Source organism: Macrobrachium rosenbergii, chromosome 51, assembly GCF_040412425.1.
Source record: "Macrobrachium rosenbergii isolate ZJJX-2024 chromosome 51, ASM4041242v1, whole genome shotgun sequence".
Taxonomy (NCBI): domain Eukaryota; kingdom Metazoa; phylum Arthropoda; class Malacostraca; order Decapoda; family Palaemonidae; genus Macrobrachium; species Macrobrachium rosenbergii.
Genome location: NC_089791.1, coordinates 69321508 through 69347126, shown reverse-complemented (window position 1 = coordinate 69347126; position 25619 = coordinate 69321508). Strand labels below are relative to the sequence as shown.

Sequence of the window (25619 nt, the reverse complement as noted above, 5' to 3'; positions counted from 1 at the left end):
GAGGTTGTAAAAGGGAAAATTCAAAGTGAGGCAGTAAATATGGCCAGGTTTGTGGGAATGACTTATAGGAGTCTGAGTGAGGATGAGGATACAGTATAGTGAAGTTGGATAAGAATGAGAATGAACTGCCAACAACAGAGGATGTTGAGGAGATGTAGCGGAAGTGTTTGATAGTGAGTGAGTTAAAGAGGTGTATTAAGAGAGGGGAGTACCTGGAAGAAGATGGCCTTTGTTGTTGAATACAGTAAATGGATAGTTTTCTGAGATTTGTGTTTTCCTCGTATTTAAGGAAAATTTGTACAGATGTGGCGTTTGCATGTGAAGATGTCAAAGGGGAAAATGTCAGAGTGTATGCTGGCCCGCCTGTTTTGAAGTTGGGCATGAAAGAGCTGTGGAGTTAGTGGCAACTGATTGTGTAACTTTTCCAGTAACTGCAAGAGGAAATGTAGCAGTGTTGTTAAGGTAGATCATAAGAGTAAGTTTTGTAAGTTGTGCAGCAGTGAAGAATAAAACTAGTGAGAACATTGAAAGAGTGGTCAGTATGGTCTTGTTGACTGCATGTGTGAGGAAGCCAGTAAGAACGTTGAGTGATAATGGGCCAGAATTTGTTGGTCGACCTTTTGAGCGAATGTTAAGAGAGTGGGGTATCGAGCATGTGTTAACAACTCCATACATGCCGAGTGTGAATGGGTTGGTGGAACAAACCATAAGGACTCTGAGTGAGATGTTATGAATGTTGACTGATAGAGAGAATGAATCGGATTTGTTGTTAAGAAAAGTGGTAACAATGTATATGGGTCAGTACATAAAAGCAGTTGGAGTAGAAGTGAGTGAAGAAGAGGTGGTGAATGTGAGGTCCTGGACATGAAGTCAAGGTCCAGTTCCAGGTTATGAATGGGTAGTGAGAAGGGGATTTTGAAAAAAATAAATAAATAAATAAATTAAAAAAAAATTTCCTTTGTTTTAGTAAGGGGAAGTGTGGTGGTAGTGTGAAAAAATGGGGTGTGTGATTAAATGTCTGTTTTTTGTTTTGTAAATATTTGTGTGTGCGTTGATGTGTGACTTTTTCATTAACTAAGTTTAAATTTTGTTTTTCTTTAATACTTGCAGTTTGCTGAGTGTGTCAGGACAGAGTGACTTGCTCCCCTTCAACCCAATGTGTAAGCAGCTTGAGAAGTTAGGATGCTTCCTTACCAGAAGCTATTTGGGAATAGTTATCTACTGATGGGGAACTGTAGTGAAAAGTCTGTGGTTGAAGTTGTTGTTGGCCTGCCTTATGGCTGTAGAATCTGGTTAAAAAAAAAATTGTAGAAGAGCTGTTGGAAATAGAAAAAAGGATAAGGCAGAGAAGTGATAAGAAACACAGAGAATGAGAAGCTGCCAGATTGTAGAAGAGAAACAAAACACTTGGTCAGGCAGCTCTTTTCCCGTTCCTCCATATACGACACTAAATTCCAAAAGGTGCCAATCTCGACACACCTGCAGCAAATAGAGTTCAACAGCAGTTGGAAAGGAACAGAACTAGGTGTTGATCTCTCAATAGGAAAAAGGATAGCGACTAAATCCTAAACTGGCTAATGTTGAGCAAGCTAACAATCTGAAGAAGTCTCAGAGACCATAGTTGGGGAACACTATAGATTTAGGTTTAGGAATTCGGTTTGGGTTCTTTTGGGGTCCTGGTAGAATAAAGTTAGGCCAAGTTAGTTATAGGAGGATAAGTTTAACAGATTAAGGTTTTTTGATGACCACTGTAGTATTAAGGTAATAAATTAGGTTAAGAAAAGTCGAGCTTCATTTACTAACCTCCAAATCTGTTCCCATCATACTGCCCCAATTGCGTACAATAAAAACCCCATACAGCCTGGAATGTATCTGGCTGACAGCTCTACCAGTGAGCTACCGCCCAATCGTGCACCTGCATCGTCAACTGGTGAGTGGAAGAGATATGAGACCCCTGCTTGTTGACATATGCCACCACCGAGTGTTGTCGCTCATTAACACCATGGAGTTCCCATCACTTGATCCTAAAACTCTTGGAGGGCCAGGAAGGCCGCCTTGGCTCAGGATGCTGATGCAAAGGCGCTTGTCGTCTCGGTTCCACACTCCCAAAGTCAGCAACTCATCCTCGGTTGATGCATCTGAGAACAGAAGCATGTCAGAGGGGTATGCAGGCATACTCTATTAAGAGGTTCCTGTGGTCCAGCCACAAGTCCAGATACTCTCTCACTTTCCCGAGAGAGGACTGAAAAGGATTGAGGTCTTGAGACCGGGACCAGTACTCCTTCAGTCTCCACTGAAGGGAGCGAAGGTGAAGTCACCCATGAGGGACCAGCTTCTCCAACGACAACAGGTGACCAATGATGACTTGCCATTGCCGAGCTGGCTGCTCCCGTCGAGAAAGGAACAACTGTGCTGCCTTCCTGAACCTGCTGATGCAAGTGTCCGAGGGAAAGACTCTGGCTGCTACCATATCTATCAGCATGCTCAGGCACTTTATCCTCTGCTTGGGGGTGAGACTGGACTTCTCAAGGTTTACTACAATCCCTAGATCATGGCAAAACTCGAGGAGTAGATCCCTGTCCTGAAGCAACTGCAAGCAGGAGCTCTCCAGGACAAGCCAATCGTCAAGATACCCCAACAGACATATCCCCTGTGAATGGGCCCAAGCTAACACCAGGGTGAACACTCGCGTGAACACCTGAGAAGTGTTCGAGAGCCGGAAACAGAGTTTCCTGAACTGGAACGCCACCTCCCTGAGGATAAAGTGAAGGTAATTGCGAGAGGACAAATGGATGGGTATTTGGAAATACGCATCCTTCAAGTCCATTGTAAGCATGAAGTCGTTCTCCCTGACGGAGGCAAGCATGGACCGCGCCGTCTCCATCGAGAACCAAGTTTGGTGAACGAATTGGTTCAAGGGAGAGAGGTCTATGACTGGTCTCCAACCCCCCAAGGTTTTCCCTATGTAAAAGCCTGGGGACTGATCCGATATGACTTCCACAGCGCCCTTGCTCAACATGGCTTGTACTTCTTGCCTGAGTGCGAGATCCTTGGAGAACCGGGAATGTAGGTTAGGAGACAGATTGGAGAGTTGGTGAGGAGTGGCGAGACTTAAAGGGAGTAGATATCCCTCCCCACAGGACATCCACTACCCAGGTCTTGGCTCCGTATCGCTGCCATGTTCCCCAATGGCTTAACAGGCACCCCCACCAATGGCAGCATCTGGAGGGGAACGCCGCCCCTAGCGTTTCCCCTTCTTCCCCCTGCCCCCTTTTCCAGACTGAAAATCAGGCTGAAAGGGGCGCAACTGTGCACCCTTTCCAGCAGAAGAAGGCTGGGTGTTCCCGTGGGTGCCCTTCAAAGCCTGGGTCTTCTTAGGGGCTGAGGAAGTGCTAGCCTGACCCGAAGGTTAGGCTGCATTGGTGCATGAAGATCCAGAGATCTTAGCCACTGCCTGATGGACAAGGTGGTTGCTGTCTTCGGCCCATCCCTTGCCAAAACCCAGTAACAGTCCGTTCCTCAGGGTCAATCCCGACTCAAGACCTACAGACCTGGTGATCCGAGTCAGGACAGCATCCCTTCTCTTCAACACCAGGTTTACTGTCTGGTGGGCAAGGTAAGAGATGGCTCTACCTCCAGAATGACACAGTCTCCCAAAGGCAGAGTCCTCTCTAGGAACAATAGCACCTGAGGAGGCAGCCACCTTGGATATTGTGAACAACCACAGATCCAGCCAGGAGACTGCCTGGAGGGCCGCCATGGCGGTAGCCTCCAGGAGTCGCTGCCTCTGGCTGTGAAAGGGGACCCCTTCCGAAACAAGTTGCTGCAGCAAGAGACCCAGGCCAAGATGATCCAGGTCTGGGTCAACCTGACTGATCAGCAAGGACCCCTCCAAGTGCATGTAAAATCCCTTCTGTGAAGTACCCCCTCGGCAAGCAAGGACCACACCAGCCCCACTGAAACCTTTGGTTCCTTCTTAGGGCCCCAAAGGTTTTAACATGTCCAGACGAACCACAGAAGAGCCGTGGTCCCTTCCCTGAGATTGCTGTGCTGAAATCAGCACGATCATCTCTGCAAAGGTCCTCTGTATTTTGGGGTGTCCGCATCCTGAGGAAGAGGACTCTCGAGTCCTTCCAGGGTGCAGTCCTCCCAATCTACTCTTCCGGCAGGAGGAGAACCTCGGCAGACCCCTTATATCCATCCTGAACTACTCGGGCATCGACCGAGTTGATCCGAGACAGAGCCAGGAACACAGACCCGTAGTTGAACTCTGAGAGAGCGACTCTCCAGGGTTCCTCCTGTCCATCTCGTGCCTCCCAGTAAAACTCCAGGCGGTTGAGGGGACAGGTGAGGATTAGGCACTCCATCAGATCTGCCAGTGGAACCAGCAGGAGGGCAGACCGCTAGCAATCATCAACCAGCGGTGATGGCGACAACCGAGTCTATGAGGCGCTTACGCCTCAGCAGGCGTTGTTCCAAGGACAGCATAGAGGTTCATGTTGCCAAAGCGCTGGAGTTCGGCCAAACTGAGCCAATCGCGTGAATGTGATCAGGGGCTGGGCAGGGTTGAACGCACAGCTGGCTGGCGAGAATTTGCGCTGTCCTCTTGACGTGCCCCAGTCTTCTTTGGGGCCAAAACCTCATGAGAAGAAGACCGGACAGGGGACCTCCTCTCTGTCTCTCCAGGTGTTAGGACCCTCGGGACCGAGACACTAGGCTGGGAACCTGGCCGAGCACTGGTGGTAGTGCAGGCAGGAAGAGCCGAGACACCTGCATGACTCGGCTCTTTCTCTTGCCCTGTGCTTGAACCAGGGCGGTGAGAGGTCTCTCCGGCACTGGTTTGGGATGCTCGAGACTCCTTGGAGATTTGAGTACTCGGAGTGACTTGCGAATGAGCACCCAGCACACCGCCAGTCTTAGAAGTAGACTTCTTGGGACTGGTGACAGAAGCGCAAACTGAGGTCTGCGCACCCGCGGCTCCCGGAACACAAGACCCTGGTGAGGTAAGCGATTTGGTTCCCAAGCCCAAAGGCTGGGAGGAGCCGATGAGAGATCCCACTGCTTCCCCTGTGGAGGGAGGCAGGCCCTTAGAAGCCCCATGGCAGGACTTCTTAGGGTGGGGGAGAGGCAGCCTTCCTCTTCTTCGGCTGACGAGCCTCAGAAGAGAAAGAGGAGGAGGTAGCAGACGATGAGGACAAAGAGGAAGTCGATGAAGACGACGATGATGACACCTTACAGGACCCCTTCCTCAACTTCTTCAGGATGGTGGTCAAGTCCCCCAGCCAAGAGGGAGCAGCAGACATCATAGGGGCAGCCAGGGCAACAGGAGCATTTATAACAGGAGCGGCGATGCGAGTGGCTCGGACAGCCAGGGCAGGTGGAGAGCAACAGCAGCCCGGACAGCAGAGATCACAGGAGCAGCAGGGGCAGAAGCCATCATATGGGGCACAGAGGAGGTACCCATCATTGACGGTACAACAAGGGATGGCAGGGCCACAGCGACACCTGGAGGCAAGGGCACCACGTGCTGGGATGCTGGGACAGAAGTCACCTGGGTAGGGAAGTGCAGAAAGACAGTCACCGGCATCTTAGCGATCACTGTCATTGTCACCGAGGTAGTCATGGTGGTAGAGGCAGTGTGGGTCACCAATGGAGTGTTCAACAGATGAGAAAAGAGGCCCTGCAGGGACGGAGGCCTCAAAAGACCCAAGGATCGCCAAGCTGCATCCAAATCAGTCACCTGCTTGCCAAGGAACTGCTTGACCGTCAAACTGGAAGGAGAAAAGGTTAAGTTAGAGGAGGGAGACTCCTCTCGCTCTGAAGGAAAAATTTTCCCTGCCCGGAGCGAGGAGAGGCCCCCAAGAGGAGGTCGTCCTGATTGCCTGCTCCCCCCCAGTTGTTCCAAGCCCGACGAAGTGAGCAAAGAAGACGAAGGAGAGTCCTCTCCCAAAGGATAGACAGCCAGAAGAGGAAGCTTGCCGGGAGAGAGAAATGAAGAAGAAGGGTTGGCCACCAAGGGCGTAGTCGGGGGCATATGACCCTCAAAAGATGCCTCGCAGCCCTTCTCCGATACCATTTCCTCCCTTCAAACTTCACCCACTGCTCAGCCGACCAGGAGCAACACTCAACACAAGTAGAATCACGTGAGCAAACATGCCCCCTGCAGGATGGACAGAGGGCGTGAGGACCAACCTCAACATACGAGCGGAAACCATCGCATTTCTTGCCGTTAACCTCAGGACACACGCTGAGGGAAGGAGGCCTTACGAACAGGCTTGTCAGATTCATGGGTTTGCATATTTAAAGTTACACACATATACTCAAGCAAAAAACAAAGAAAGAGAGATCCCACCAGGAAAAACAGCTCAACGACAATCAGGGAAGAGATGGAGGAACACAAACCTGCACCACATGATGGCTGAAAGCAAACTGGAATGTTTACGTCCAGGTGGGCAGGACTCCCACCTACCGGATAATAATTAACTGCCCAACTATCTTGTTTGAAAGTTCAACGGCCGTTTCCAGCTACACTGTAAGTATTCCTAATATAAAGGACCGATGGTTTGTAAGCCGTGTACGAACAAAGCTTTGGTACAGCTTCGCTGTAAGACAAGAGAAAGAGCCCTCTTATCTTTGAGTCCATTACATACTCCATCACATGTTATAGTGTTTATCATTATGACACAATACCTGGCCAAGAGACCAACTATTAGAGAATTCTTAGATATTAGTATGGTGACCATGGAGCTCTGACAGACCCTTGAAAGGTAACTCCTTAAGGACGAAATAAGCAACTATGCAGTCAAAAATTACCAATAAAACCACATTTAGCATTGTACAACCTACATTTTTGCATTTTCTTTTAATATGTACTACTTTTAACATAGTAACTTTCAACATCTTACAAAAGAATAACCTATCTAAGTATTTTAAGTGAAGACACATTTTTAAAAAATGAACTTATAGCTGTTGTCATTTTAAATGGATAACCCCAGGTGTAAGCAACCTTTACAGTGAAGAGTGGTGTTCCACCTGTACTGCCTGGTTTTAATTGTCAATCTGCCTGGTTATTAAATAGGGATTATTTGTATTCCTTCATTGCCCTTCTAGTCATTCAAATTCATCCTTCAAAGTTGTACTTACACTTTTTTCATGAATGGTAGAAAGGCAGTTCATCCCAATACTTTAGCTATTTTTTTTTAAACAGATTGGCCAAATACTGAATGACTCTAGAGATAGATTTGAATTGGAACAGGTGTGCTAACATCGCAGGGCCTTATGAAGCATGCAGGTTGCAGCATATGCTGTGTGCTACTTGGATAAACTGATACTAGTTGGTGGTGAAAACACCATGGGACAACAGTTTTTCAAAGAGAAACATGGGGAAAAGAGAGGTAAATAAAGGAATAACTAAGATAACTGAGTTAAATACCTCAGAATTTGCATGTAGACGAAATAAGGAAAGCCCAAATTGCACATCTTTCCGAAATGGCTGTGTACACACAATTCGTACCTTGTCCCATTTTTCTTCTACCGCGTCTGCATTAAAATCACCTAAAAAGACAAATGAGTTGGTGAATAAAATAACTGTAACAGCAAAGAAATTCTAACATTTTGAATACAATATTAATTTTGATTTTACCTACCCCAAAATTGTTCATGTGTTCTCTGGATACTTCAATTTTATTTAAAGCTTATAAAGTGCAGCACTGTGTAGCAAACTTACTGTACATTACAGAAATTTGCCAAGTCACCAAGCATAGTGATAAACTCAAAAATGATATTTTTATGATAAAATAAAGTTTGTTCATACTTACCTGGCAGATATATATATAGCTGTATTCTCGAAAGGACAGACAGAAATTCAAAACTTACGGCACACGCAGAGATGGGCCAGGTGGTTAACTGCCCATTCCGGCCGCTGGGAGTGGCATCAATCATTCCCATTTTCTATTCAGATTTTCTAGAAACTAGAACTACTGTCTCCTGAGGGGAGGAGGCGGGTACTATGATTATATATATCTGCCAGGTAAGTATGAACAAACTTTATTTTATCATAAAAATATCATTTTGTTCATGACACTCACCTGACAGATAGATATATAGCTGAATCCACCATTGGAGGTGGGAAGAGACAGAATAGGATTTGGAAACAAAACTATGTAGGCGATTGGCGCCTTGGTTCCTTACCTGTTAGCATTGCTGACTTCGTGATTACTGTCACCCAAGCCTGCTTCTGCTTTACTAGAAAACTCCAGCGAGGTAGAGACCTATAAAGCTGGTGGAATCTAGATGATCTGTCAACGGGGCGAGACCACAATGTGACTAGACCATATGACCTTACTTTGAGGGTAGCGACAAACTAACAACCACCTGACCAAGCCTAGTTTCGTCAAAAAGATTAACATAAACTAAGGACTGGGGCGACCACCACTGGTGGAGACCCAACGACCATAAAAACAACACATAAAATATTTAAAAACACACAAAAACAAAACTAAAGGAGAGGATGAGAGTGCTTTCTGTTCCCAAGATCGTATTTGCGGAAACGTAAGGTCCCAGCGCACAGCAATTCTCATAGGACGTCTTCACTTCTGTGAGATAATGAGAAGCAAAGACCAGGTGCTTCGCCAAAAGTGGCACAGAATGTCATTGAGAGACTGGTTTTTCTGGAAGGCCACTGAGGTAGCAATGGCTCTCACTTCGTGAGCCTTAACCTTCAAAGTTCTCAAATCTTCGTCTAGCACACTGGAATGGGCGTCTATGATGGTGCTTCGTAGAAAGAACGCCAGGGCATTTTTCGAGAGAGGTATATCAGGCCTCTTAACCGAGCACCAAAGATTGCTAGAAGGACCTCTACAATCCTGGGTCCTCTGCAAATAAAATTTTAGAGCCCTGACAGGACACAGGGTTCTCTCAGGTTCTTGTCCAGTGATGTTCATCAAGCCCTTAATTTCAAGGACCTGGGCCAAGGGAAGACGGGTTTTCATTCTTTGCAAGAAACATAGGGCTCAGAGAACAGACAGCATCAGGGCCTCTGAAACCTATAATCTTGCTGATCGCCAAGTTCACTAACTCTCTTACGCCGTCGCCAGAGCAGTTAGGAAAATAGCTTTTCTTGGTTACATCTTTGAAGGAAGCAGAATGTAAAGGTTCAAACCTCTTGATATCAGGAATTTTAGAACTACATCTAAATTCCACGAGAGGTAACAGGGAGGCTACCTTAGACGTCTCAAAAGACCTAAGAAGATCATGAAGGTCTTTATTGTCCGATAAGTTCAGGCCTCTATGCCTGAAGACCGTTGACAGCATACTCCTATAGCCTTTGATGGTAGGGACTGCCAGCTTCAAATCCTTTCTCAGATAAAAGGAAGTCCGCTATCTGGGATAGAGAGGTCGTGGTGGAGAGAAATTCCCTTAAGTTTACACCACTTCCTAAAATGACCCACTTGGACTGGTACACTGCGCTGGAAGAGGCTCTCCTGGCGTTAGCGATATTAGCCACTGGTCTAGAAAAACCTCTCGCTCTGAGCAACTTCTCGATAGTCTGTATGCAGTCAGACTCAGAGCGGGAAGATTTTTGTGGTACCTCTCGAAGTGGGGTTGTTTGAGAAGATCTGTTCTCAAAGGAAAGCGTTCTTGGAAAGTCCACCACGAGAGACATGACCTCTGGGAACCACTCTGCTGAAGGCCAAAAGGGAGCGATTAAAGTCATTCCTTCCCTTCTGAGGCTACAAACTTCCTGACGACTTCCCCAGAATCTTGAATGGGGAAAAGGCGTACAGATCTAGACCCTTCAGTCCCAGAGAAAGGCATCTATTGCTAGGGCTCCCGGTCGAGAACTGGAGAGCAGTAAAGGGGCAGCCTTGTGGTCCTTGAAGTTGCGAAAAAACGTCCACCAGGGGGCGTCCCCAAAGCTTCCAAAGATCCTGACACACTTCTGCGTTCAGAGTCCATTCTGTTGGCAGAAGCTGATGTTGTCGACTGAGAAGGTCAGCGCGTGCATTCTCGACCCCTGCTACAAAACGAGTGAGAATCGTCACCCGGCGAGAATGTGCCCATAGCAGGATCTCCTTGGCGATCAAGAACAGGGACCGAGAATGAGTACCTCCTGTTTCTTGAGAGTACGCCAGGGCCGTGGTGTTGTCGGAGTTGACTTGAATTACCCGGCCTGCAACTTGATCTTCAAGAACTGAAGAGCCAAGAAAATCGCTTTCAGTTCTTTTAGATTTATGTGCCAGGACACCTGTTCCCCTTTCCAGGTGCCTGACACTTCCCCTCCCCTAGTGTTGCTCCCCATCCCGACATGGACGCGTCGGGAAAACAACACTAGGTCAGGGCTCTGAAGATAGAGAGAGACCCTTCTGCCAACTTTAAAGGATCGAGCCACCACCGAAGATGGTCCTTGACAGAGAGAGAGATCCTGAGAGACTTAGTCTAAGTCCTCCTTGTTCTTCCAGTTGTCCATAAGAAAGAACTGTAGGGGTCTGAGATGCAACCTCCCAGGAAACAAACTTCTCCAGTGATGAAATGGTCCCCAGCAGACTCATCCATTCCCTCACCGAGCATGTTTCTTTCCCCAGGAAGGCGAAACTTTTACGAAGCAGTGCTGCTGGCGTTCCTGGGATGGAAAGGCTGAAAACCCACTGAATCCATCCGAATCCCCAGATAAAGAATGGACTGAGAGGATCAGATGCGACTTCTCTAAATTCACAAGAAGTCCCAGGGACTTTGTCAGTTTCAAAGTTGAATGCAAGTCCTCCAGACACCTTTGTTCCGATGTGGCTCGAATGAGCCAGTCGTCCAGATAGAGCGAGATCCTTATGCCGGCAAGATGAAGCCACCTGGCAACGTTCCTCATCAGAACTGTGAATACCATAGGAGCTGTACTCAGTCCGAAACACAGAGCTCTGAACTGGTACACTCTTCCCCAGGACAAACCTCAAATACTTTCTCAACTGAGGATGAATGGGGACATGAAAATCACGCGTCCTGTAGGTCGAGAGAGACCATCCAATCGCCTGGTCGCAGTGCATTGATAACCGACTGGGGCGTCTCCATTTTGAACTTCTCTTTGACGACAAAGTTGTTCAGTCTGCTGACGTCCAGGACTGGTCTCCACCCCCCTGACTGTTTTGGAACCAGGAAGAGACGATTGTAAAAACCTGGAGACTCCAGATCAGGACTCGCTCTATGGCCCTTTTCTGGATCATTTCTTCCAGCAGATCTAAAAGGATCTGTTGCTTCTCCAGGACAGTAAGAAGGCAACAGATCTCTGGGAGTAGAGGACAGGGGTTTTTCGAGCAGGATCCTGTAACCTTTTTGATTACATTGAGGACCAGGAATCCGCCCCTCTTACTTTCCAGGCTTCCGAAAACAGGAGAAGCCTGGCTCCTACTGGTGTCTGGAGGTGAGGAAAGTCACTTCTTGCCCCTTTGGGAAGAAGGGCTCCGCCTCTGGAGAGACCTCTTCCTCGCGAAAAGAGGGTCTGAGGAGGAAGATCTCCCCACGAAAGGGCTTCTGTCTCTTGGGGAAGTCCTTGCGAAGATGTAGAAGGGACACTAGGGCGTCTGGAAGACTGAGCAAGGAGATCCTGAGTAGCCTTCTCCTTAAGGCTGGAGGCGAGATCCTTGACAAGCGGCTGGGGAAGAGATGGCTAGAAAGAGGGGCAAAAAAGTAACTCAGCCCTCTGAACAGGAGAAACCGACTTGGCAGCGAAATTGCAGTACAAAGCCCTCTTCTTTAGGAGGGTTGTACCAAAATGTGAAGCCAGTTCATCAGCGCCATCCCTGACGGCCTTGTCCATGCAAGACAGTACACTGGACAGCTCCCCCAGAGAAATAGAATCCGGACTACGAGTCCTTAAGTCCAAGGCCCCAAGCACCAGTCCAGAAAGTTAAAAACCTCCATAGACTTGAAAAGGTCTTTCAGATGGTGGTCGGTCTCCAGAAAGAGTCCAAGACACCTTCGCCGAAGAAAGAAGAGACCTCCTTGAAGCATCAACGAGGCTCGCAAAATCACCTTGAGAGGAAGAAGGAACTCTTGAGCCAATTTCCTCTCCCGTCTCATACCACATTCCAGCTTTCCCGCACAATCTAGACGGGGGGAGAGCGAAGGAAGATTTTCCTTGAGACTTCCTATCTTCCATCCACGCATTGACTCTCTTGAGAGCTTTTCTAGTAGCCAGAGAAGTCTTCATTTGTAGGAAGCCGGGCGATTTCCTCACCTTCGAAGAAGCTAACTGCGAAGGAGGGGAAAAGGAGCAGAAGGCTGAAATTTATCAGGAAAAAAGTTCCTTAAGCATGCTAGCCAAAACCCGGTGAGTCGGAGAAAGGCGAAAGAGGGGGCTGCTCTTGTTCTGCAGAGTCCGACTCCTGAGACAAATCAGCCTCTTCGACAGGAGCGACAGGAGAGTCTTCCGGGGCTAGAGAGACAAAGACCTTTGGGTCCAATTCGGCCCAGAGACCTCTTCTGCGTGGGAAGAAGCCGCAGAAAAATCCGGAACAACTCATCACAGGAGCGTCCTGCGGCGTCCTGACGGCGTCCTGCTTCACAAGCAGCCGAGCGTCCTGAAGAGCATCCTGTCTCTGGCTGCGGCGTCCTGGCGAAGTCTGACGAAGCGACCGCCAAGCTTCTTGACGAGAGTCCTGAAGAGCGTCGTGCAGGATCGGGAATAACGAGCGTCCTGGGGGCGTCCTGCGAGCGTCAAAAGCGAGGCGAGAAGCAGGAGGAGAGGCAGAAGGCGTCTTGGCGAACTCTTACTAGCGGCAAGCCTAGCTGCAGAGGCGTCATGATCAACCAGCGTGTCACGACGGGGCAAGGAGAGCTGATGATCCGCCCAGAACGATGAGGGCGACTACGAGAAACCACAGGGGAGAGAGACGAACGAAGAGAAGGAGAGGGAGACCTCTTAGATCTTTTAACTGGCAGCGACAAATCCTTGGCGCCCACGAGGCTCCTTCTCCTTAGCAGCGAGAAAGGAAGCTAACTGCCACTGCATATCTTGGATAAGGCGGCAAGGAGAGCCCTCTCAGGAGAAGGGCTGCTCTTAAGAGAAGAAGAGGGGAAGGAGACGTCCTCCTCCTTCTACCAAGGGCGACAGAGGCTCTCTTCTTGGTGCGGCTGGGGCGTTCAGCAACGTCCTCCTCCGAAGAAATCCTGGTCCTCTTCTGCGTGGCAAATCTACAGCAGCCAGTCGGGAGAAGATTCCAAAGCACGAGAAGAGGAGAAGAAGCGTCCTCTTCAACGCGGCTCCTCTTGAAAGGACGAGGGTCAACCGAGCGTGACCCCTTAAGTGGAGAGGGCGCCTCGGAGGGCGAAAAGCAATCAAATTTTAGGATCCGTGCGCGAGCACGATCCTTGGCAGCCTGGGAGGCGTCAACAAGGCCTGCCGAAGGGGCGCCAGATCGGTGGGGTCCCGTAACCCTCTTGCGACTTTCGACATGCCCATTCCTAAGTCCTGGGAGTTCGGCAGAGGTCTAGGCCTAGAGGCATTATAGGGCCGATCTGGCGCCCCCTCCACAACACTGGGGATCACTACACTTCACTGCACTTTCGATCGCCAACACCTTAGACTCCAAAGTACGAATGGAGTTCAAAATCTGCGCAATGGCATTACCTTCATGAAGACGCAATCCAGGGGTTAGAAGGCGACTCTACAGGGAAGGAGAAGCATTAGTAGGGTTAACAGGAGATAAATTAATACCCTGACTCCCACCTACCGACACACTCCTGGAGGAAGACCTCCTTCTACGATCACGCTCTTTTGCGAACGTAATTATCGTAAGCCTTCCAATCAGAATCAGGCAACGATTCACACTCCTTGCAGCGATCATCAACATACAGACATGCCCTCTACATCTCATGCATACTGTGTGGTCTATAGCTTTCGGTAGCCTCACCTACACTCCTTCACAACACACACCCTGAAACTAGCAGAACTAGATCCAGACAACTTGTTCAAGGAAAAGCCAAAACCAAAATCAAAACAGTCCAAAGAAGCGTATGCCTATCCACAAAGCCAAAATCAAAAAACCAAAAGACAATCAGAATACTTAGTGGAAAAGTTTACGAAATCCAACAGCGGAGGTATTGACAACAGGTGTTGACAATACCGGCGACAGAGAAAATCTGAATAGAAAATGGGAATGGTTCCTGATGCCCGCCTCCCAGCGGGACGGGAATGGGTACTAACCACCTGGCCCATCTGCGTGTGCCGTAAGTTTTGAATTTCTGTCGGTCCCTTTCGGAGAATACAGCTATATATATATCTGTCAGGTAAGTGTCATGAACAAACTATAATATACATAAAACATAATTGTTAATTTACACTACATTCTACTTTTCTTTACACAGTTTTATATTATCCCCTAAATTGTCAAATAGATTAGCAAGAATATGCAACCTGAACTCAACCAACTAGTCTCTGCAATCTGTTTCTCTGATTAAAACCAAACATTTCACATTCATTATGGAGTATTAAGGAGCCAATATCTACAAATATTACATAATCACTAATAAGACTTCAAGACTCCAGAGATTCTGGGAAAATAGAAGAAAGAAATAGGATTGTAAATAATTATCCACAATTTCTAGGAAAAACATAATTTTTGATAGTGCAGCCACTGTGAGTCCTCAAAGGAGTTACTCTCATGGTCCTAGAGGGGCTCCACTAGAAAGACCAACAATTTCAAAGAATTCTCTTCTAGTTGGTCCTGGCCAGTATAGTGCATGTTGACACTGATAAGAGCATAGGACTCAAGACAAGAAGGCTCTTTCTCTTGTCTACAGTGACTGCCTAGGTTCTTCCTTGTCTTAACCTGCAGACTGGCAACAGCACACTGTAAGTCATCCACTATTGTGGCAACAACGCACTCTGCGTCAGACCATTTTTCTTTTGGTCTCTGTTATTTGAGGGCTCACCTAGAATGGGTGCAGTATAAGTGCTCCAAGACCGTAGTGGTCGTCATGGAAGAACCAAACTATGAAGTAAGCTAAATACATAGGATTAAGTCCCAGTGAAAATTTTTAATTCTAAAAGTTTTTAATTGGTAACATATTTCACTGAATTGGGAGCCTGTGTCTCCTGCAAGGCGAGAATTATGAGAATTGTTTGTTTTGTTCCTGAGATATTCTAGGCTCCGTCTTTGCTAGCTGACTAACAATGTTTAATTATACTGAAGTAATACTTATAAATAATGTTGTTCTTAAGGATCTTTGGTTTATGACCTATCTTATTAGTTAGGGATCCTAATAAGATCCATCTGGGCTACTTAACAGATAAGCTAAGCTACTTCCTTTTTGACTAATAGTAAGCCTGACTGTTCATATAGCAATGTAAAGTAACCAACTTTCGATAGTGTTCAACTTTTAAACAATGTTGTTCTTAAAGATCTTTGGTATGTGACCCATCTTAGTAGTTATGAATCCTAACAGAGTCCATCTGGGCTACTTAATAGATATGCCAGGCTACTTCCTTTTTGGCTAATAGTAAGCCTAACCATTCATATAGCTATGTAAACGCGTAGAATAGTTTTTTGTGGTAAACTGACTTCCGATCATGTTCAACTTCCAAACCTTGGTGTTAAGTAAAAACAATTGGTAAATTAGTGTACTTAATTACCAAATTGAATAGTTCTTATGATAATGTTCCCTATTTAGCATTAATATTGGGGAACTTGTAGCAAATCATAAGGTGTTTTCCTTCATAGACCTACTTTTAGCAGGTATTGTTCCATGCTAGGCAGTGTCAGTAGGTAAATGTTAGTGACATCTGCTTTCCTAAGTGATTATTAAACTTTTATTTTGTAATATAACGGGCACTGAAATTGTACTTAATTTACATGCACCTAGCTTATTTAAAAAATTTTTTCCCTTGGCAAAATATTTCATTGAAGCACCACATATAACCGCGTAACGTGCGATCTCGTGTATCGTGCGAATCCCAAATTTTCACCCGTAAAAAATGATTTTATCATGTATCTCAGGTATCATACGAGTTCCTATTCTGAGAGAGTCCATTCATAAGGTTGGTGGCTCGGCGTGCTTATGGCTGACCTGAGTCACTTTGGTGTAAGCTGCTATTCAAATTATTTTTCTTTCAAAATCCCAAGAATTGACCATAGAAAATCCAAAGATTAAAAAAAAAAAACCCAAGATAATAAAATAATTATACATCTGCCAAGCCTTAGAGTCCTAAATCATCTCTCTCTCTCTCTCTCTCTAAGGAAAAGATACTGCTAATTTGAGTCCTTTAACCACTGGATATCAGCACATGCACACTGTTTGTGTGTGTGTTTGTTCTAATGTTTTAAAAATGTGTAGTACAGGTAATATATCACTGGAGACAAAAAACAAACAAATTTTGTTGTTGTCAGTCAAGTGGACTGTAAAGGTTGTGACCAGCAGGTAAACAGAAATGGATTAACATTCCTCGAGAGATTAATGAGATACACTCTCACTCTCTCTCTCTCTCTCTCTCTCTCTCTCTTAGGAAAAGATACTGCTAATTTGAGTCTCTTTAACCAATAGGTATTAGCACATATGCATAAACTGTGTGTGTGTGTGTGTGTTCATAATGTTTTAAAAAATGTAGTACAGGTAATACATCTTTGGAAGACAAAAACAAACAAATTTTGTTGTTGTCAGTCGCATGGACTATAAAGGGTGTGACCTGCAGGTAAACAGAAATGGATTAACATTGCTCGAGAGATTAAAAAGATGAACTTTGTTTTGAAGGTATGCCAATGCAGCATTAGTAAATATCTTTTGAAGCAAAAAAAAATTCTTTTGTTGCTTAAGAATCTCTGAACCAACAATTTTGCACTAAAAGTTATGAGAAGGAATTCATTCTATTCTTCATGTAATCAATAAAATACACACACTATTAAAAACTACGTACTCTACTCAAAACACACGCACTTACGTCATTGTCAGCTTCATGTGAGGAAAAAGTTTTTACTCAGACAGAATACAGCTAAGACCTGATTGGCTGGCTGGTTGCCATGGTGAGCTGTTAGCCAACGCCAACCCTCTACTTCTGTTCTATTTATAGACATATTTCCATCCCAAACTGTGTGTACGGCACTAAGTTTGAACGTTGCCATGATCGTGATTATCTGACTGATAAAGGATTGTGTACCTGTAGTAATATGAATACATTATACTGTACCTGTATTCTCTATGGAGAAAAGATCGGCAAGGAAATACTCTGCCAAACTTAAGCTGCAGGTTGTAGCTGAAGCTGAGAAAACAATGTTCAAGCTGCTAATGACTATAAATTATCGTGCATCGGCAACATGGATGAGAAAAGTATTTTTTTCTGGGTTTTCCGACCTGTGTCAGCCGGTGAAATAACCTTTCAGCACTTATTTCTAGGTAAAGCTATTGCTAAATATACCAGAGAAAAGCTAAAAAGCTAAGCTGGAGTTACTACCCCAGTGCGAGCTCCATGATATGGAGTCGTGTATGAGAAAGGGTGAGATTGTCACAATCACAGGCCTCCGCCCTGTAAACATTCCCAATGTCAAAAGTCCCACCGAGTGAGGTGCCATTACAAACTCCCGCACCACTCGCGGACTGTAAACAAACCAGCGTCACCCACATTCCATTTTTAGCACGTGTCGCTATTGTTCAGCTTTTGTGTGTGCGCTTCTTTGTGGCCCATTTTTTCTTGTACTATGGCATCCTCACAGGATTCTTCTTCACCTAAGTTGAGTACCATCTCTGTATTTTATTTTAGGCGGTTGAGGCTCCTTATTTCCCTCTAATTTAATAATTAGGGGGATTTATAACGCCTGCCTCGTCCACCTTCTCCCGGCCACATGTGACCTTCAGTCTCAGTGCGGGAATTTTATGTCGGGGCTTAGTTCCCCTTCATTTTCTTACCTTTTGTGCCTTTTGCTTATCCTATATTCAATTGGGCATTATTATTTATTGTTTTGTTACCCTTCTCTGGGGAAGTTCGGGTCCTTGTCGTTTAGGCTACGAGTTTTTCCCCTCGGGCCTATCCGCTCTTTATCAATTCTTATATGTGTTGTGTTTTGGACCCTCACTTCCTCCAGCGTTTGGGTACATTATTTGAGTTGGTACAGTTATGCTTATTAGGTTTATTTTAGGCCTAGCACACGGATGTCTTTGATATTTACGGATTATGTCCTTTGTTTTTAATCTTGAAGGTCGGCCATTTTCCCTCCGCGCTCTTATCGTGTTGGGTTTGGTCCTCCCTTCTACATGTGTCTTTATGATTATTTGAATTATTGAATTATTTTATTTATGCCTAGGATAGGTTAACTTTATAGGCTAGTCTGGTAGATACCTTCTCCCCCTGGGCTACCTCCTTCAGCCAGCCAGCTGTGTTAGGTTAGCCTAGGAGTTAGGCTATGGCGTTCTGAAGAAGGGAAGGTTAGGTGTGTAAGAGGCCTCTGGTCCTTCCTCCTTGCTCCTCCCCCTAGAAGTGTTCCTTGCTCTCTTCCCCCTTGGTTTGCTTTCATATACTATGTTAACTTACCAAGGCTCTTTCATGAGTTAACTTACCAAGGCTTACCCTGTTCCTTACGCTATAGCCTATATCCCCTTCCTCTGCATTGATTGGTTTGTACTCTCGGTACTGGGTTCCAACCTTACCCGGTCAGCACCAGTCGAGATCTTGATTGGAGACCGGGGTGCTCCACACTCCTGTTCCCCATTCCTTTTACCTTTCTTTGCTCATTTGGCCTTTGAGGGTTCCCCATTCTCTCCTCTCTCATTATCGTTCGTACATGTTCGTCCCGATCGAGAGGGAGAAAGGTGGATCTCATGGCGCCCGGGTAGTCTTACTCACCCCCCTGGTCGCTGCTACTGGTCCCCTCTCCTGACCTGTCCCACTCCCCCCCTTCCTATAGCGTCAGTGCATCGTATTTCCCCCAACCCGAGTGTCGTTCTCCCACCTGACTGTCTTCTGTCGTATTCACACACCATTGACATTTACCTTCGTTCTATTCATTTAGAACACCTACGGTTCCCTAGTATCTACCCTCCGCCGACTAGCTATCTTGGTGTTTTTCCGCTAGGTAGTCGGGCGTTCTCGTCGCTTACCACTCCGGTGGGTACGGTGTTTGGTCGGTCGGTGCTCACCACACCTCCTCCGCCATCACCGTATTAGAGTACAGGACTCCCCCGGCTCCAAGCGGAAATACCCACTCTTCCTTATAGTTGACCTTTCACTAGCATGCATACATATATTTATATATATATATATATATATATTTATATTTCTGAATTTTACATATCCTTTCGGGACCTTCCTGTTGCTCCGGATTAACTCCGGCGGTCCCTTTATGTTGATCTTGCATGATCTAGTAGGCCCCTTAACCTCCCGGTATGCTCCGGTAAGGACCTACCTGGCTAATTATCTATTATCCTAAGACACTGCTCCGGCACCCTACTCCGCGGCCTTATCAGCATACTCATGTACCCGTCAACTTACAGATGGTGCGTTGTCAGGAGCAGGGTGCACAGCAGTGCTTCAACAAGCCAGCGGACATGAGGTATGCAGGTCCCACTCGGGTGTGCTCTGTCCACGTAGGGGACCTGATCGATCTGGCACCCTGATGGCTGTGAGGTGTGCTATGCTCTCTATGAGCGGGTTCTGGATGAGTCGGTAAGTTAGTTTTTCCTTTCCGATTCATGTTTTCCTTGAGTTTGTCTCTTATGGATAATTGGAAGATATTTTCCTTTTAGGAGGTTCGGTCACCTGACTTTCTCCTTCTTCCAGATTGACCGCAGCTCTTGTGACTCTTCGCTCATGACCCTCAAGACCTGGGTCAGCGGCTTCGGGAGGAACGTCGGGGCAGGGAAACCCTACGTTCTTTCGAAGGACATTTGCAGCGTTCTCTTCCCCGGCGCCTGGATCTCAGCTTCAGTTGCGGACGAGGTAGCCGCCCCTTTGATCGCTGGGATCCAGGAGATGACTCAGCCCTCCCAAGAAGACGTCGCTGCATGCGGAGAGGTCACCGAGGATGTTGCGGCTCTTAATTTGAACCTAGAGCCCATGAACGTGGACCTGGATCTTCAAGCAGGTAAGGGGGTAAGTGAGGCAGGTGAATTTCTGTTTAGCTCTCCTTCTTCTTCTGCTTCTTCTTTCCGAGGATTCGTGAAATCCTCTTGCCTTATGGACGGTGCAAGGTCTACTGTCCCTAAGGTCAAATCTGTAAAGAAAATGACCTTGAAGTCCCAGAAAGTCCGCTCGGGGTTCCCTCAAAGACGCCACGGGCTCCTAGCCCGTGCCGTCTACTTTCAAAGCAAGGCCTCTACTTCTGGGAAGGGAGCACGACCCAAGCAAAGTAAAGAGGTCCCCTCCTTCCTTTGATGCAGAAGCATTTGCCGACCTTCTCATGCAGAAGTTCGACAAAAGAGTTGACGACAAGCTGTCGTAACTCTCGAGTCAGCTATCATCCTCGAATGCTTCCGTGCTTTCCCTGTCACAGCAGGTTAAGTCCCAAGGGACTTTAATCTCTGGGTTCATGAGTGGCGGAGCGGCCAACAGATCTTTCTCCGTTCCGGACACCTCAGCCTTCCTCCCTTTGATAAGGGAAACCCTTGGCGCCCTGACCCTTTATGCTCCCCAGCATGAGGGTACCCTTACTATCGAGGGCCTAGGCACCCGTAGGTTGGAGGAACTAGAATTCTTCCCTCCTAACCTGCAATCACCTTACCCAGGTTTTGCCAGACTCACTGAGGAGGCATGGATTCGGTCCGATAAGGTCCCCAAGGAAACTGTCATCTTCCCGAGGGACCAGGCCCAGTCGGCTCTACTACGGACTCTGTCGGAGTGGCAGGCGGAGAACACCAAACTCACCCCAGCCAAGGGTGCGTTTGATGTTCTCTTTGGGAGAGGTTCTTCCCACCCCTTGCACCTCCAAAGTGGCTTCCCTCACTAACCAAGCTTGCATGGAGGGTAAGCCCCTTCCTCATCTCTGGGAGACAGATCCCACCTCTCTTGTCTTCCCCGGAGATTCTCAGTTTTGGGAAGGAGCCCCAGACACCTTCACGGTTACACGACTGGACCCTGACTGCGCTTCTAACCTCTTCAGTGAGCAACTGCCTAAGATCCCGGAGTCGCTCTTGAAGGCTGAAGCTGAGACTAAGGACAGGCTTAGCAGGTCCTTAAACTCTCTAACTTTAGCAGAAGCAACGTCAGTGGTCTATAGCGAAGACGCTTTATTCCAAGTGCTGACGAAATCTCTCTTAGCGAGTTTTCAGCAGGACCTGTATGACTTTATCAAGGCCCGGTTGAACTGCCGAAACACATCTTTCGGCAGCCACCATCCGTCATGAGCCTAACAGGCTTATGAAAAGTTCCATCTGGGGAGCTAATCTCTTCCCCCAGGAAGAGGTTGATATGGTCCTAGCTGAGGCAACTAGGGCCAATCAGAGTCTCCGCTCCCGATGGGGTTTGTCGTTCAAGAGGAAACAGTCTGAGCCCGCCGGAACCCACCCCAAGTCCGGGAAGAAGTTTAAGAAATTCAAATGGCTCCCTACTCAGACTGTCTTGCAGGCTGTCCAGGTTCCCGACCCTGGTCATCCTTCAACCTCCCAGTCCCAACCTCAACCTCAGTATGTGCTGGTCCAACCAGCCCATCAACCTCTCGCTGCCCCTTCATATGTCTCTTCCCGGCTTTCAACGCTTCATATGAAAGCCAGGGTGCATTTCGTTCAATACAAAATGCAAGGGGAACTAGAGCCAGAGGATACTTTTCAGAGGTAGGGGAACACCTCGCTCCTCCTCCAGAGGAAGGGGAGGCAGAGGCTCTAGAGGAGGCAGACCCTCTCCGCCCAGTGAGATATCTCAGGTAGGCGGGAGGTTATATCATTTTGGGACCAGTGGAGCTTCAGTCCATGGGCCCAGAGCATAGTCTCCAAAGGACTGGGGTGGAGTTGGTGCAAGGTCCTCCCCCACCCAGTCAGATTCCATCAATCACTGTCCAAGGCTCTGAAGGACTTTGTGAAAGATCTATTACTAAAGAGGGCAATAAAGAAAGCGAGACACCTGAAATTTCAAGGCAGACTGTTCAGTGTTCCAAAGAAAGGTTCCAGTCAGCGAAGAGTAATTCTAGACTTGTCTCGTCTAAATTCTTACATTCAATGCGACAAGTTTCAATGCTTACAATCTCGCAGGTTCGGACCCTACTACCCGTGGAGCCGTAACCAACTCTATAGATCTTTCAGACGCCTATTATCACGTCCCGATTGCTGAAGGTTCTCTCCTTATCTGGGGTTCAGACTGGGAAGTCAAGCATACTCGTTCAGGGTCATGCCATTCAGTCTCAATATAGCCCCAGAATCTTCACCAAACTGGCAGATACGGTAGTTCAGCAACTCTGGTCTCAGGGGATCATGCTAGCTGCATACCTGGGCGATTGGATCGTTTGGGCATCCAACGCCAACGAATGCCGGAGAGCAACAGCCATAATAATCGGCTTTCTGGAATCTCTGGGCTTTCAAATAAACAGGAGAAATCCGCCTAGTTCGGAGAGTCGCTTTCAATGGTTAGGGATCCAGTGGGACCTGTGTGCACACAAACTATCTCTTCTGCCAGCCAAACGGAGAGAAATAGCCAAGGCAACCAGACAGTTCCTCAAGAACAAGAAAGCTTCCCGTCGTACCCAAGAAAGAGTCTTAGGTTCTCTTCAGTTTGCTTCAGTGACGGATCTACTTCTGAAATCCAAACTGAAAGATATAAACAGGGTATGGTGGAGCCAAGCCAATGTCAGGTTCAGGGACAAGGTGTCTCTGATTCCGCCGATTCTGAAAAAGAGACTCCGGCCTTGGACGACTGTCAAGAGCTTATCGAAGTCAGTACCTCTTCAATTTCCTCCTCCGGCATTAGTAATTCACACCAAAGCTTCCCTAAGTGGGTGGGGAGGATACTCTCAACACAAGAAGGTACAGGGGACTTGGTCCACCATGTTCCGCCAGTTCCATATCAATGTCCTGGAAGCTATGGCAGTCTTTCTAACCCTAGCAAACAAAAACCGGTGGCATCTGTCTGCTACCCATCTTGCAGGGGTCCGGAATGTCATTGCAGATTCCCTATCCAGGACAACTCCGCTGGAGTCGGAATGGTCCTTGGACAAAACATCATTCAGATGGATTTGCAATCAAGTTCCGGGTCTCGAAGTAGATCTCTTTGCAACAGAATGCAACCACAAACTACCTTGTTATGTTGCTCCCAACCTGGACCCTCTAGCTCACTCCACAGATGCAATGTCAATAGATTGGAACAAGTGGAAAAGGATCTATCTGTTTCCTCCAGTAAACCTGTTACAGAAAGTCATTCACAAGCTCAGGACGTTCAAAGGTCAGATAGCCTAGTGGCTCCCAACTGGCCAAGAGCAACTGGTTTCCACTTCTTCTAGAGCTGAAGCTTGGTGCTTTCAAATTCCCAACCCAAAACTGACGCAAATAGTACAAACTCAGAATGTGTCAGCTTCCTCAAAATTCAGAATGCCCTGGCTTTGTGGATTTCATGAAGTTTGCAGCTCAGAAAGATGCTAATACTGATCCTATTAACACTTTGTTCTAGAATCAGACAAAAAGGGAATCCACTCTCAGACAATATGACTCAGCAGTAAAGAAATTAGCACTCTTCTTAAAAGAATCTGAAGCAACTGTAATGACCACAAATTTAGCAATTTCATTTTTTAGGTCATTATTTGAGAAAGGTCTGGCCTCAAGTACTATTACTACAGCCAAATCAGCTTTGAAAGATATTTTTACACGGGTTTAAGATTAACTTAACAGATTCTTATTTTTCATCAATCCCTAAAGCCTGTGCTCGTTTAAGACCAGTAACCCGCCCACATACGGTCTCCTGGTTCTTAAATGATGTTCTTAAATTAGCTTCAGAAACGGATAATCAAAATTGTTCTTTCATTAATTTATTGAGGAAGACCTTATTTTTAATTAGTTTAGCTTCAGGTGCTAGAATTTCCGAGCTGTCTGCCCTGTCTAGAGAACCCAACCATATTGATTTCCTTCCATCAGGTGAAGTGTTGCTAGCTCCTCACCCTAAGTTCCTAGCTAAGAATGAAGATCCTCGAGATAGGTGGTCTCCCTGGAAGGTCATCCCCCTCCCACAAGACCTGTCTTTATGCCCAGTCTTTACTTTAAAAGCCTATTTAGACAGGACCTCTGTAGATAACCGGGGCCTCTGTTTGTAAGGGAAGGGGAGGAACTATTTCTATGAAAGCCATCAGGCAACAGATCTTGTATTTTATTAAACATGCAAACCCAGACTCAGTTCCAAAAGTACATGACATTAGGGGCGGTGACCACCTCCACTAACTATTTCCATTATATGAATTTCGAGGATCTTACAAAATATACAGGGTGGAAGTCTCCCGTAGTTTTCAAACGCCACTATCTGAAATCCCTAGAAGCTCTGAAGTTCACCACAGTGGCGGCAGGGAACATTGTTCCTCCCTTTGTTTAATTCTTTTCTCGTACTCAGTCACTCTCCTCCCTCCTACCTGCCTCATTTATTCCCTTTCAATCACCTCCAGGTCAGGCATACTTCACAGCCTGTCTCCTGACCATGTCATAGTTTTGTATTGTCTACTATGTTTAAATTTAAATACGTTTTTGTGTTTTTTTGTCTTATGGGACATAGTTCCCCAACCTTAATCTTAAGTATATATTTAAGTACCTATATTATTTGTTTATGTACTCCTTAGTCTTATGGATAGTTTTATGTTTATGTACACCTTAATCTTACGAATAGGTTTAAGTATCTATATTATATATTTAAATACCAATATTTTGCTACCGGGATAATTAAAACTCTTGTGGACTTATAGTTTTATTTCTTTCCTCTACAAGTTTCCTTTATTGTTTCAGGATGGTATTTTGGCTTCTCTGTTATTATTTCACCGGCTGACACAGGTTGGAAAACCCAGAAAAAGGATTTTGACAAAGGAAAAATCTATTTCTGGGGAGAGACCTGTGTCACCCGTGACCCACCAATGATTCTTTTTCCCCCTTGATAAAAATACCATTCCAGGATGGGGTGCTAACATGGAATGTGGGTGACGCTGGTTTGTTTACAGTCCGTGAGTGGTGCGGGGTTTGTATCGGCACCTCACTCGGTGGGACTTTTGACATTGGGAATGTTTACAGGGCGGAGGCCTGTGATTGTGACAATCTCACCCTTTCTCATACACGACTCCATTTCATGGAGCTCGCACTGGGAGTAGTAACTCCAGCTTAGCTTTTTAGCTTTTCTCTGGTATATTTAGCAATAGCTTTACCTAGAAATAAGTGCTGAAAGGTTATTTCACCGGGTGACACAGGTCTCTCCCCAGAAGTAGATTTTTCCTTTGTCAAAATCCTTTAATCACAATTACGGGTCATGAAAGAACACATTTTACTCTTGTTTTCACACTGATAAAAGATAAATACGTAAAGCTCGTATTATGATGACATCAAGTGAAAATAGTGAACGGAATCTGTTGATTTATTTACACAAAAACATGCCCTATTAACAAAAAAATAACTAAATTAAGTTCACAATGAGACATATTTCAAAACACTTCGTAAAACAAAATATAACCTTGTCCCATATAAATAAAGTATCTAGAGAT

General features: G+C 46.3%; 1 protein-coding gene across 1 annotated transcript in view; it reads right to left on the bottom strand.

Annotated features, from left to right (window-relative positions):
* LOC136833092 (uncharacterized) overlaps window positions 1-25619 on the bottom strand; it is a 532781-nt gene that overhangs the window by 294529 nt on the left and 212633 nt on the right. Inside the window, exon 4 of the mRNA XM_067094739.1 lies at window positions 7433-7554. Within this exon, the coding sequence (XP_066950840.1) occupies window positions 7433-7554 (122 nt within the window). The remainder of the gene's footprint in view (window positions 1-7432; window positions 7555-25619) is intronic.